The 14,723-nt window shown below is 39.1% G+C and overlaps 1 protein-coding gene across 5 annotated transcripts in view; it reads right to left on the bottom strand.

Moving 5' to 3' along the window:
- LOC138843046 (disintegrin and metalloproteinase domain-containing protein 32-like) overlaps positions 1 to 14,723 on the bottom strand; it is a 498,529-nt gene that overhangs the window by 452,730 nt on the left and 31,076 nt on the right. For all 5 annotated transcript variants that reach the window (XM_070068574.1, XM_070068573.1, XM_070068575.1 and 2 more), the window contains one exon: positions 1,365 to 1,440. In XM_070068574.1, the coding sequence (XP_069924675.1) occupies positions 1,365 to 1,440 (76 nt within the window). The remainder of the gene's footprint in view (positions 1 to 1,364; positions 1,441 to 14,723) is intronic.

Raw genomic sequence — 14,723 nt, 5'->3', positions numbered from 1 at the left:
TGTATCTAATAATTGATAATTCAAGCATTCAAAATATACAGATTTGAACTGTATACCTAATTAATAAATGTAGAAAACTATATCTGGGGCCAGCGCTGTGGCACAGCTGGTTAACGCCCTGGCCTGAAGTGCTGGCAGGACTCAACAAATTTAAAAGGGCAAATATCTCAGAGTTTGGTTTTTGACCAAAATAAAATTAAGCTAATGACACACAGGGCAGAAAGCATTGTCACAGGGGCTGTGGTAATGTACATGTGAAGCAGGTTATAACACCACTTGAAACACCTGCATCCCACTGTCAACTGCTATACTTCTGATACAACTTCCAGCTAATATAACAGGGAATGTTTGGGCCTCTGCCACCCACGTGGAGGGGCCCAGATGGAGGTCCTGGATCCTGGCTTCCTCCTGGCCCAGCCCTGGTTATTGAGGCAATTTGGGGGGTGAATCAGGGGATGGAAGAGTGATGTCTCTTCTCTTCTCTCTCCCTTTGCTTTTCAAATAAGATAATTCAAGCAAAAATAACATTGTCAAAGAAAAAAAGGACAGATTATATAGTTTCCAAGATTCAAATGGCATTATAAATTCTGATGTAAACAACTATAAGATTTCTTAATAACACATTATGATGGAATTAAGGGGAGGAAAGCAAGCATGCAAAATGATAACCCTGGCCAATAAAAGTGAAGAAACATGGTAGCCCGTTCAATATTTCAGCAGGTTTTAATTTTCAAGCAAGTGAATTTTGAGCGATGTCCTAGGCACTGTAGTTATATAAATAAACAGATCAAAAACTTCCCCCTCATATAGATTTATATTTTACTGGGGAGACAAAAAGTAGATAAAATAGTTAATACAGCACATATTAATAAATACCATGGAGAAATATAAAACAGGTAAAGGAAATGCAGAGAGTACCAAGGAGAGGAGTACAATATAAAATAGGAGCTAGTGGAGAACTCATAGGGGAATTTTGATCCCAGACCTCGTATCAGTGAATGAAGGCAGAGGTAGAGGGTGAATTCTGATATATAGGTGGAAAGACAGAGTTGGTAGGATTTATTAACAGATAGTATGGGAGGTAGCATTATAAAAAAGACATATGTATTCATGTCCAAAAACCATTTCTATCCATTTTTCTTATTCCTTATTTTCATTTATTTAACAAAATATATATAAATGAATTATTAAATAACATCTCGGATCTAGGAACTATGAAAAATGCTAAGCAAATCTAGATTTTCTTTATTTTTTAAAAATTCAAGAAAAATTAATAACAAATGACTTAAATATATCCATTGTGAATCTTATTCAATGTACAAAATGGTTTTTAATGTCTTTAAAATCCAGAACTTACATCTTACCTGAATATGTGAAGAATGAGAACTCTCAGATCCTTGATTATACAAATAAACCATAAAAGTATCCACTAAAAAATATCTGAATATAAGAGAGAACTTTGTTATTCTTTCTGAAACATAAAGCACTGATCAGTGAACTGATAATTTCAGATAAAGCTAACCCATTCTTGTGTGTATAAATGGAGTTTCACTGGAAGAAAGCCACACCCATTCATTTACATATTGTCTATGACTGGTTTCAAGATACAACAGCAAAGTTAAGTCATTTTGACAGATCCTACATGGCCTTGAAAGCCTGAAATATTTACTCTCTCGACCTTTGGAAAAAATGTTTATCAACCCTTTTTTACTTTTTTATGTTTTATAAAAATTTTTATTTATTTATCTAAGAGATAGAGTTACAGACAGTGAGAGGGAGAGACAAAGAGAAAGGTCTTCCATCTGCTGGTTCACTCCCCAACTGGCCGCAATGGCCGGAGCTGCACAGATCCAAAGCCAGGAGCCAGGAAGACTGGTTCAGGGGCCCAAGGACTTGAGCCATCTTTTACTGCTTTCCCAGGCCATAGCAGAGAGCTGTATTGGAAGAGGAGCAACTGGGATTAGAACCGGCGCCCATATGGGATGCTGGCGCCACAGGCAGAGGATTAACCTACTGCGCCACAGTGCCGGCCTCCTATCAACCCTTGTATAAACGAGGTATCTTCTTTTCAGATATATTTAAATATTATGCAAATAAATAAATAATTTAAAAATAATTTTTTAATTTTTCTCTGTTCTTCTTTCCTCACTCATTCCCCACTCCTTCCATCTCTTTCCTTAATCCTTCCATCTCTTATTTTCTTTAAGGGAAATAAGAAGAGGCTGCAACAACAACGGGGGAAGTACTTTAAATTTTCTAGCACTGTGAACTAATTGAAATAGTATGACAATTTCCAGATATTCCAATGGAAAACCTACACCTATACAAATGTATTACTTTTATAATGAAGTGAAAGATTATGTAACACACATATCCATCTCACTATATGTACTAAAACTTCCATGTTCAACCTTCTCTGGTATCATTCCTTACACATATTATGCTATTTTACTTACACTTCCTCATCTATCTGCATGCTCACTCTTCAACCCATGGAAAGATTAGACTACCCAGTTGCCTCTGTTGTGATGCCTCCACAGAAATGAGTCTCAAAAAGGTTACAAATGACCCCCTATTGTCAAATTGCAAAAGGAATTTTAAAGCCAAATACTCTATATTGAAGCACTCCATACTGCTGACTATATTTCCCTTTTTTGAAACACTTCATCAGTTTTAGCAATAACATTTCCCCCTGGTTTCTCACATGTCTTTTCGTCTACTTTTAGAAGTTCGTTTTCTCAGTAGAGTTAGAAACATACCAGGGGATTCGAATTCAATCCCATCGAGGTGGCATGTACCAATGCCATCTCACTAGTCCCAGTGATCAATTTCTGTTCACAATTAATCGTAATGATAGGACTAAGGACCAAAGGGATCACATAAACAAGAATAGTGTCTGCAAATACTAGCTGATAGAATAAAAAAGGGAGAGAATGGTCCAACATGGGAAGTGAGATACACAGCAGACCCATAGAATGGCAAATGTCCTAACAGCACTCTGGCCTCATAATCAGCCCTTAAGGCATGCGGATCCGGCTGAAATGCCCATGAGAGTATTTCAGGCATGCAAAGCCAAGACACTCTGGGGAAAAAAAAAAAAAACACCTAAATGAAAGATCTCCACGAGTGAGATCCCAGTGGAAAGAATAGGTCATCAAAGAAGGAGGTACCTTTCTCTGAAGGGAGGAGAGAACTTCCACTTTGACCATGGCCTTGTCTAAAAATGATCAGAGTCAGTGAACCCAGGGGGCTTCCATAGCCTTGGCAGCTCATGACAAGAGCCTAGGGTGATTACTGAGGCCATAAACAAGAGTGTCAATTTGTTAAGTCAACAACAGGAGTCACTGTGCACTTACTCCTCATGTAGGATCTTTGTCCTTAGTGTGCTGTACATTGAGATTTAATGCTATAACTAGTACTCAAACAGTATTTTTCACTTTATGTTTCTGTGTGGGAGCAAACTGTTGAAATCTTTACTTAATGTATGCTAAACTGATCTTCTGTATATAAAGAGAATCAAAAATGAATCTTGACATGAATGAAAGGGGAGAGGGAGTGAATAAGGGGAGGGTTGCGGGTTGGAGGGACGTTATGGGGGGAAGTCATTGTAATCAATATTCTGTACTTTGGAAATTTATATTCATTAAATAAAAGTAAAAAAAAAAGAAGTTCGTTTTCTACTCCTTAAAGGTTTCCATAATATTCAATTAATTTTTTAAAGATTTATTTTACTGCTCAGAAAGGCGAAGAATTATAGAAAGACAGACACAGAGTCAGGGGAGCAGGGAGAAAGACAGAGATCTTCCATTCACTTGTTCATTAAAAAAATTAATAAATAAATAACATCTGCAAAGGCTAGGGCAGGGCCATGCTGAATCCAGGATCCTGAGGATCCTGGATCTCCAGCTAAGTCTCCTATGGATGGCAGGGGCCATATTCAATTGCTTTTCCCTGGCATATTACCTGAGCATGGATCAGCAGTGAGGCAGCTGAGACTAGAAGTAGAGTTTATATGAGATGCCAGTGACAGAAGTGTCAGCTTAACTCACTGCACCACAATGCCGGCCCCAATTGCATGGAATTAAAGGCTATGTTTCCTTCTCACCTTTAACATTTATCCTTATTGGCCGGCGCCGCGGCTCACTAGGCTAATCCTCCGCCTAGCGGCGCCGGCACACCGGGTTCTAGTCCCGGTCGCCCCTCTTCCAGGCCAGCCCTCTGCTGTGGCCAGGGAGTGCAGTGGAGGATGGCCCAGGTGCTTGGGCCCTGCACCCCATGGGAGATCAGGAAAAGCACCTGGCTCCTGGCTCCTGCCATTGGATCAGCGCGGTGCGCCGGTCGCAGCGCGCCGGCCGTGGCGGCCATTGGAGGGTGAACCAACGGCAAAGGAAGACCTTTCTCTCTGTCTCTCTCTCTCACTGTCCACTCTGCCTGTCAAAAAAAAAAAAATTAACATTTATCCTTACTTCTATGGATTTATTTCCCTCATTCTGTGGCTTCACTGAAAAAAAAAGAAGATGGGCACTGCAGGATATTTTGAAATTAAGTATGTGATACCTCCATATATGTTCTTTTTGGCTCAAGATTATTTTGGCTATTCAGGGCCTTTGGTAGTTCTTAGGAATTTTAAGATTTTTTTTCTCTAAAAAAAAATGTCATTGGGATGTTAATAGTGATTACATCAATTCTATAGCTTTCTTTCAATAGTAGGAGTATTTTAACAATATTAACTTTGGGGCGGCTCCAAGATAGCGGAATAGGGAGGGAGTGCACTGATAGTCCAGGAAAAGATATTATATTAAAAGTGGAGATACTGGCCAGTGCCGCGGCTCAGTAGGCTAATCCTCCGCCTTGCGGCGCCGGCACAACAGGTTCTAGTCCCGGTCGGGGCGCTGGATTCTGTCCCGGTTGCCCTTCTTCCAGGACAGCTCTCTGCTGTGGCCAGGGAGTGCAGTGGAGGATGGCCCAAGTGCTTGGGCCCTGCACTCCATGGGAGACCAGGAGAAGCACCTGGCTCCTTCCTTCAGATAGGCACAGTGCGCCGGCTGCAGCGCACCAGCGGCAGGGGCCATTGGAGGGTGAACCAACGGCAAAGGAAGACCTTTCTCTCTGTCTCTCTCTCTCACTGTCCACTCTGCCTGTACAAAAAAAAATGGAGATACTGTAATTTCAGGGAAGAGTTAGTGAAAAGAATGCAGAGGAAACTCTTCTGGAACTAGGGGACACGGTGGACCTACGTGGAGGGCACGGGTGCCCACGGTTCAGGACCCCAGCTGCCGAGTCTACGCACCAGCACTGGAAAGTGAGGCGAGGAGAAACTGCAGTAGCTCAAGACACTGGCAGAAAAGTGGCCGGAAGAGCCTAGAGGGAATGAGGCTTGAAGCCCCGTGGGGGAAAGTTCACCAGCCCAACTAGAGGAGAGAAAATAAATAAATAAAAGGGACTGGTACGGACAAAATTCTCTCTCTAAATACACATTACAAAGGTGAGCAAGACAAAGAGCAGGCGCCATTTTGGACATACGTAACAGATACACCAGCTCAGGGCTGGGCTCACCCTCAGCCAAGCAGGAAAACCTGACTCTAGTGGGGAGAAATAAAAGGAGGTTAAGACCTAGTGAATGTGTGGAGGTTATGAACTGGGACTGTGAAAAGAAAAAATAAGGGTGTGTGGGAGAACTCACGGTGAGCCTGAGACATGAGTGAGTACTCTCAGTGGGAGACACCACAAACTCAGTAACCTTGGCTACCCAGTGGGAGACATTGCAGGGGAATCTGTCTTACACTGAGGACTGCACAGAGCCTTTGCATGGTCCTTGAGACAGAACAGACGAATATTATACCCACAGGGGCTAGCACTCAGGCACTGACTGCCATCAAGGAGAAGAGCTCAGCTAAGTGGAATTACTTCCCTTTTGAATAAAATAAAATAAGAGAGAGAGAGAGAGAGAGAGAGAGAGAGAGAGAGAGAGAAATATTTACCATGCCAAACCTGGGTGTGTCACCTTTGGCACACCCTTAACCCTGAAGAACTGAACAGAGATCTCTGGCCACACCCACCACAAGCCCTTAGAGATTCATCAAAAGCAGACAGTCCACTTAATTTAGAGTCACAGTATAACAAGAAAAGCCACCACAGTGAGGGAAAAAAAATAGAAGAAACCAAAGAATATCTCTACAATGCCAAGCAACAAACGCAGAACCAAGGAAACAAGAACAAGGAAGACATTATGATGTCCTCAAATGAACATGACATCCCAATACAAGATTATGAAGATGATGAAATAGAAGAAATGCAAGATACGGATTTCAAAAAATTTATGATAAGAACATTTAAAAGTTCTCAAAAACAAATTCATGAACTATAGAAATCTATACTGGACAGGATAGAAAATCTCTCTCGTGAAAATGGAATCTTAAGGAGGAACCAAATGAAATGAGGAATCTAGTAGAATATGAAATTGTGATGTTGAAGAGAAACCAAAATGAAAAGAAGAATTCAATGGAACAAATGACAAATGCATTTGAGAGCCAGAAAAACAGAATCAATGAGATAGAAGAGAGAATATCAGACTTAGAAGACAGAGCACATGAAAGTATACAGTCAATCCAAAGAAAAGAAGAGGAAATTAGAAATCTAAAAAATATTGTTGAGAATCTACAGGATACTATTAAAAAACCCAACATTCAGGAGAAATCTTCCCGGGTTTGGAGAAGGACAGAGACATCCAAGTACAGGAAGCACATAGGACCCCGAATAAACATGACCAAAAGAGATCCTAGCCACGACACATTGTAATCAAACTCACCACAGTGCAACATAAAGAAAAGATTCTAAAATGTGCAACAGAGAAACGTCAGATTACTCTAAGAGGATCTCCAATTAGACTCACAGCAAACTTATCATCAGAAACCCTACAGGCTAGGAGGTAATGGCCAGATATAGCCCAGGTACTAAGAGAAAAAACTGCCAGCCCAGAATATTATATCCTGCAAAGCTCTCATTTGTGAATGAAGGTGAAATAAAGACCTTGCATAGCAACCGGAAATTGAAGGAATTTATCACCACTCGTCCAGCCCTGCAAAAGATGCTTAAAGATGTGTTACAAACAGAAACATAGAAACACGGTCATCAGTATGAAAGAAGGTAATGGAAGGAAACCACACAGCAAAAGATCACAGGAAGTTCAAAGCATATATTAGAAATATCGTTGGGAAAATGGCAGGGCAAAGTCACTAATTATCAATACTCACATTGAATGTCAATGGCCTCTACTCTCCAGATAAAAGACACAGACTGGCTGAATGGATTAAAGAACAAAACCCATCTATTTGCTGCTTACAAGAAACACATCTTTCCAACACAACTTTCTTCTCAGCAGTACATGGAACCTTCTCTAGGTTTGATCACATAGTAGGCCATAAAGCAAGTCTCAGCAAATTCAAAAGAATTAGAATCATACCATGCAGCTTCTCAGACCACAGTGGAATGAAGCTGGAAATTAGCAACTCAGAAATCCCTAGAGCATATGCAAATACGTGGAGACTGAACAACATGCTCCTGAATGAACACTTGGTCATCAAAGAAATCAAAAGAGAAATCAAAAACTTTCTGGAAGTAAATGAGGATAACAACAAAACATATCAAAACTTATGGGATACAGCAAAAGCAGTGTTAAGAGGAAAGTTTATAGCAATAGGTGCCTACATCAAGAAATTGAAAAGGTACCAAATAAATGAGCTTTCAGCGCATCTCAAGGATCTAGAAAAACTGCAGCAAACCATACCAAAAACTAGTAGGAGAAGAGAAATAATAAAAATCAGAGAAATAAACAGGATTGAATCCAAAAAAAATTACAAAAAATCAGCCATACGAAGAGCTGCTTTTCTGAAAAAATAAACAAAATTGACACCTCATTGGCCCAACTACAAAAAGAAAAGACCCAAATCAATAAAATCAGAGATGAAAAAGGAAACATAACAACAGACACCGCAGAAATAAAAAGAATCATCAGAAATTACTGCAAGGACTTGTATGCCAGCAAACAGCGAAATCTATCAGAAATGGATAGGTTCATGGACACATGCAACCTACCTAAATTGAACCAGGAAGACATCGAAAACCTAAATAGACCCATAACTGAGACATAAAGTGAATCAGTAATACAGGCCCTCCCAACAAAGAAAGCCCAGGACCGTATGGATTCAGTGCTGAACTCTACCAGACATTTAAAGAAAAACTAACTCCAATTCTCCTCAACATATTCAGAACAATTGAAAAGAGGGAATGCTCCCAAATTCTTTCTATGAAGCCAGCATCACCTTAATCCTAAGCCGGAAAAAGATTCAGCATTGACTGAAAATTACAGACCAATATCCTTGATGAACATAGATGCAAAAATCCTCAATAAAATTCTGGCCAATAGAATGCAACAACACATCAGAAAGATCATCCACCCAGATCAAGTGGGATTTTTCTCTGGTTGCAGGGATGGTTCAATGTGTGCAAAGCAATCAATGTGATATACCACATTAACAGACTGCAGAAGAAAAATCATATGATTATCTCAATAAATGCAGAGAGAGTATTTGATAAAATACAACACCCTTTCATGATGAAAACTCTAAGCAAATTGTGTAAAAAAGGAACTTTCCTCTATACGATCAAAGCAATTTATTTTCTCAGATCTGGAAAAAATGATGCTAAAATTCATATGGAGACAAAGGAGACCTCAATTAGCTAAAGCAATCTTGTACAACAAAAGCAAAGCCGGAGGCATCACAAGACCAGATTTCAGGACATGCTACAGGGCAGTTATAATCAAAACAACATGGTACTGGTACAGAAACAGATGGATAGACCAATGGAACAGAATAGAAACAACAGAAATCAATCCAAACATCTACAGCCAACTGATATTTGATCCAGGATCTAAAACCAATTCCTGGAGCAAGGACAGTCTATTCAACAAATGTTGCTGGGAAAACTGGATTTCCACATGCAGAAGCATGAAGCAAGACTCCTACCTTACACATTACACAAAAATCCACTCAACATGGATTAAAGATCAAAATCTACGACCTGACACCATCAAATTATTAGAGAACATTGGAGAAACCCTGCAAGATATAGGTACCGGCAAAGAATTCTTGGAAAAGACCCCAGAGGCAAAGGCAGTCAAAGCCAAAATTAACAACTGGGATTGAATCAGTTTGAGAAGTTTCTGTCCCGCAATAGAAACAGTCAGCAAAATGATTGACAGAAACGGGCCAGGGGATTCCAATTCAATCCCATCAAGGTGGCATGTACAAATGCCATCGTACTAGTCAAAGTGATAAGTTTCAGTTCACAATTGATCATAATGATAGAGTTAAGAGTCAAAAGGGGCTGGCGCTGTGGCTCAATAGACTAATCCTCCACCTGGGGCACTGGCATACTGGGTTCTAGTCCCGGTCAGTGCGCCGGATTCTGTCCTGGTTGGCCCTCTTCCAGGCCAGCTCTCTGCTGTGGCCCGGGAGTGCAGTGGAGGATGGCCCAGGTGCTTGGGCCCTGTACTTGCATGGGAGACCAGGAGAAACATCTTGCTCCTGGCCTCAGATCACTGCAGTGCCCTGGCCCCAGTGCACTGGCTGTGGCGGCCACTGGAGGATTAACCAACGCAAAAGGAAGACCTTTTTCTCTGTCTCTCTCTATATCTACTCTGCCTGTCAAAAAAAAAAAAAAAAAGAGTCAAAGGGATCACATAAACAAGACTAGAGTATGCTAATTCTGATATAATTAAAAACTAGAGAACGATCCAACATGGGAAGCAGACCACACAGCAGACCCATAGAATGGCAAATGTCCTAAACAGCACTCTGGCCTCAGAATGAGCCCTTAAGGCATTTGGATCTGGCTGAAGAGCCCATGAGAGCATTTCAAGAATGGAAAGCCAAGACACTCTGGCAAAAAAAAAAAGACCTAAATCTTGCTCTTTGCATGTGAGATCCCAGTGGATAGAACGGACCATCAAATAAGGAAGTACGTTTCTCTGAAGGGAGGAGAGAACTTCCAATTTGACTATGACCTTTTCTAAATAAGATTAGTGTTGGCAACCTCAAAAAGCTTCCATAGTCTTGCCAACTCATGACAAGAGCTTCAGGTGATTACTGACGCCATAAACCAACAACAGAAGTTACTGTGCACTTACTCCCCATGTAGGATCTCTGTCCTTAATGTGTTGTACAATGTAAATTAATGCTATAACTAGTACTCAAACAGTATTGTTCACTTTGTGTTTCTGTGTGGGTGCAAACTGTTGAAATCTTTACTTAATATATGCTAAATTGATCTTCTGTATATAAAAATAATTGAAAATGAACCTTCATGTGAATGGGATGGGAGCGGGAGCGGGAGATGAGAGGGTTGCGAGTGGGACAGAAGTTATGGGTGGGAGGAAGCCACTGTAATCCAAAAGATGTACTTTGGAAATTTATATTTATTAAATAAAAGTTAAAAATCAATATTAATTTTCCCAATCCATGTACAAGATGCACTTTTTATTTCTTTTAAATTTTTATTAATATAAAGAAAACAAATTTCAAGTATTTCATAGATAAAATTCTAAGAGATAAACATAACTCTTCCCTCACTCCCTCTCCCCCACTCTTACATTCACTGCTTTAATTTTTACAAGTACATAACTTTAATTTACTTTATAATCACAGGCTTAAAGAACCACTGATCATAAATTTTAACAGGTAAAAAATAGAAAGACCAATATTCCACAAGAATATAGACAAAATCAATAAATAATTTATTTGTATCTTCTGTAATACCTTTCACAAATGTTTTATAGTTTTCAAGTATTTCACTCATTGATTAAATTTATTCTTTATTGGGTTGGTGTTCAACCTAGTGCTTAAGAAGCCTAAATTTAAGAGATTACAAGATGGCTGGAAAGTGAAAAGATATGCTGATTTTCACCAGGGGAAAATAGCAGAAGAAAAGCAAAGGAAGTGTATTTACAGGGAATAGTTGGATATATATTTGCAGTGGAAATTCTATAGAAGCAAGAGGGACAGTGTGGAACAGCACAGAAAGAGCAGATGTGCAGCAGTGAGCAGGCACACAACACACAACTCCTGTGGCCAGGGGCCAGAAGAGATGCCAGCTTCTGAAAGCTATGTGAGAGCATACTATGGCAGCAAGTACCACAGGTGACATTGCATGAGAGAGAACCTTGCAGACCACACTGACTAGGTCAGGCCTTGAGCCCTAGCAGAGGACATGGTATCTACCTAACCCAATGAGGGAAAAGTGTATTTCTTTCTCTTCATCCCCTAAAACAAGAGCGCCCAGCAACCGAAGGGGAGAAGACACTGTTTTGACACCAGAAGATTCTGTGGTGGCTCTCACATGCATGACCAGGGGATTTTATCAGAAGGAAAAAAATCTACAAGTTCGATTTACTGTTAGTCTGACTGCAATGTTTTACAGGGGCCTGCACACCTGGTTAGGACAGAAGGTGCCCCAATCCTGTCAGCCTATCACAGGCTCCAGGGCTCAAACTACCAAGGTGGGAAACCCATAGGTAGTTGGCACTGGAAATGACTCTGCTCTATCCATGGAAGGGCCAAGCTTTCAGGGCAGAGAGAGGATCTTCTGTACTATGTGACTGTAGGAGCCTTGTGCGCTATGACTTTGGGAACCATGTGACTACATAATTGGGTGTGGAGTATGACTGGGGCTCTGGGAAATCACTGTGTCTGGCATCAGACTCATAGCTCCCTGACTGCCTGGGGTGGGTAACTGCAGAGGCTTTTGTGCTCACATTGAGGACTGTACAGAACCTCTGTATGGTTCATGCAATAGCATGGGTAAGAGCTGTACCCAGGGTGGGGTATCCCCAGGCATTGAGTACCTTCAGATACAGGACATGAGGTTTTCATTATGCCACCAGGCATGATCATACTTTCCTTCCTGCTGATAATACAGGGCATATACCACACCCAACTTAGGTGTCACCCTGGATTCTTACCCCACAGCTCAGCCCTGACCAGAGCTCCTTGGTCCCACCCAACACACACCTCTTGGTATTCACTAAAGGAGGAGACACTCCACTAACCCACAGAGGAACAAATTAAAAAAAAATCAGTAGAGAAAACCAAAAGTGTTTCTACAAATACCTAAAAATAAACGCATAAATATAAGAAACAAAAACAGGAAGAGAAGATGACTTCCCCAAAGGGCACAATAACACTTCAATATGAGAATGTGAAGATGAAGAGACTAATGAAATTCTTGCAAAGGATTTCAAATGAATGTTCACAGGATTACTCACAAACAATGAGAAGAAAATTAATGAGCTAAAGAAATCCACACATGACATGAATGGAAAATTTGCCCATGAGATTTTGAAGAGAAATAAAACTGAAATATTAGAAATGAAGCACTGAGGGAGGCACTGACATGGCACAGTGAGTTAAGCTGCCATCTGCAGTGCCAGCATCTCATATAGGCAAAGGGTGGTGTCACAGCTGCTCCATATCCAATCTAGGTCCCTGCTCATGCACATGGGAAAGCAGGGGAAGATGGCCCAAATCCTGGGGTCTCTGACACCAAATGGGAAACCTGGAAGAAGCTCCTTGCTCCTGGCTTGGGCTTGACCCAACCCCAGCAGATGCAGCCATCTAAGGAGTGAACCAGCAGATAAAAGATCTCTCTCTCTCCATATATATATATATATATATATACACACTCATATATATATATGTACACACATATATGTATATACATATACATATATATATCTTATCTCTGTAAATAAATAAAATAAATATTTTTTTAAAAAATGAAGAATTCAATATGTCTTATAAAAATACAGTGGAAAGTCTTAACCTATTCAAAACAACTGAAAGGGAGAGAATCCCTCCCAAAATCATTCTACGAGGCTAACATCATCTTAATTCCTAAATCAGAAAAACACACAACGGAGAAAGAGAACTACAGATCAATATTCCTGATGAGCATAGATGCCAAGATCCTCAACAAAATAATAGCTAATCGAATCCAACAGCACATTAGAAACATCATTCACTCAGAACAAGTGAGATAATCCCTGGTATGCAGGGATGGTTCAAAAATCACAAATAAATGTGATACATCACATTAACAAATTAAAGAACAAAAGCTGCATGATTATCTCAATAGATGCAGAGGAAGCATTGATAAAATACAACACCATTTCATGATTAAAAATCTAAAGCAAATTGGGAATACAAAGAACATTCCTCAATACAATCAAGGGTGCTTATGGAAGACACACAGAAGCAACTTATTGAATGATGAAAATTTGGAAGCATTTCCACTAACAGAACCAGACAAGGATGCCAACTTTCAACACTGCTATTGAATATAATCTTGGAGGTTTTAACCAGAGCCACTATGCAAAAAAAAAGTAATCAAAGGCTACAAATTTGTAAGGAGGAAAGGAAATTATTCCTGTTTGCAAATGACATGATTCTATATAGAATATATATATATAATCTCTCTATATAATATATATAGAAAATATATATAGAAAATCTCTATATATAGAAAATATATATATGTATAATCTCCATATATAATATTCTATATATATATATTCTCTATATATGTATAGAATATATAGAGAGAATATATAGATAGAATATATATAGATATATAATATATATAATAATATATATAATAGAATATATAGATATAGAATATATAGAATATATATATCATATATTGTGTATATAGGTAATATATTCTATATATAGAATATATATTTTATATTGTATATATAGGTTATATATATTCTATAGAATATATATAATATATAGAATATATATAGAGAGAGAATATATATAGATAGAATATATATATATAGACTATATAGAGAGAATATATATATATATAGAATATATACAGAGAGAGAATATATAGGAGAATGATAAAACTCCATTAATAGACTATTGAAACTCATGAAACTCATAACGAGCTTGGTAAAATGACAGAATATAAAATTAATGGACAAAAATCAATAGCCTTTGTAAACACATAAAATATTTGCTAACTAGGCAACTGTTAAAGGAATAATATCCAGGATCTATAAAGCAGTGAAAAAATTCAACAACAAGAAAACAAACAATCCAGTTAAGAAATGAGTGAAGGACTTGAACAGGAATTTTCAAAAGAGGAAATTCAAATGGCCAACAGACACATGAAAAAATGTTCAGGATCACTAGCCATCAGGGAAATGTAAATAAAAATGACAATGAGGATTTACCTCCCCCCAGTTAGAATGGCTCTCACAGAGAAATCAGAGAATTAAAAAAATAAAACAAATGCTGATGAGGATGTGTGAAAAAAGGTTCCCTAAACCACTGCTGGTGGGAATGCAAACTAGTACAGCCAGTGTGGAAGAGATTATAGAGATTCCTCAGAAACATGAAAATATATCTACCATATAACCCAGCAACCCCAACCCTGGGAATTTACCCTTCCAAAATAAATCAGCATATGCAAGAGTTATCTGTAACCACAACTTAATTGCAGCTCAGTTCACAAAAGCTAAGGCATGGAATCAAATGAGATATCCATCAAGTGATGACTGGATAAAAAAACATATATACACATGATGGAATATTACTCAGCCATAAAAAATATGAAATCCTGTCTGTGCAACAAATGGATGCTACTGGAAAACATTATAT

The sequence above is a fragment of the Oryctolagus cuniculus genome, chromosome 2 (genome assembly GCF_964237555.1).
Source record: "Oryctolagus cuniculus chromosome 2, mOryCun1.1, whole genome shotgun sequence".
Taxonomy (NCBI): Eukaryota; Metazoa; Chordata; class Mammalia; order Lagomorpha; family Leporidae; genus Oryctolagus; species Oryctolagus cuniculus.
Note: the sequence above shows the minus strand (reverse complement) of the source record. Positions and strands in the feature narration are given on the sequence as shown.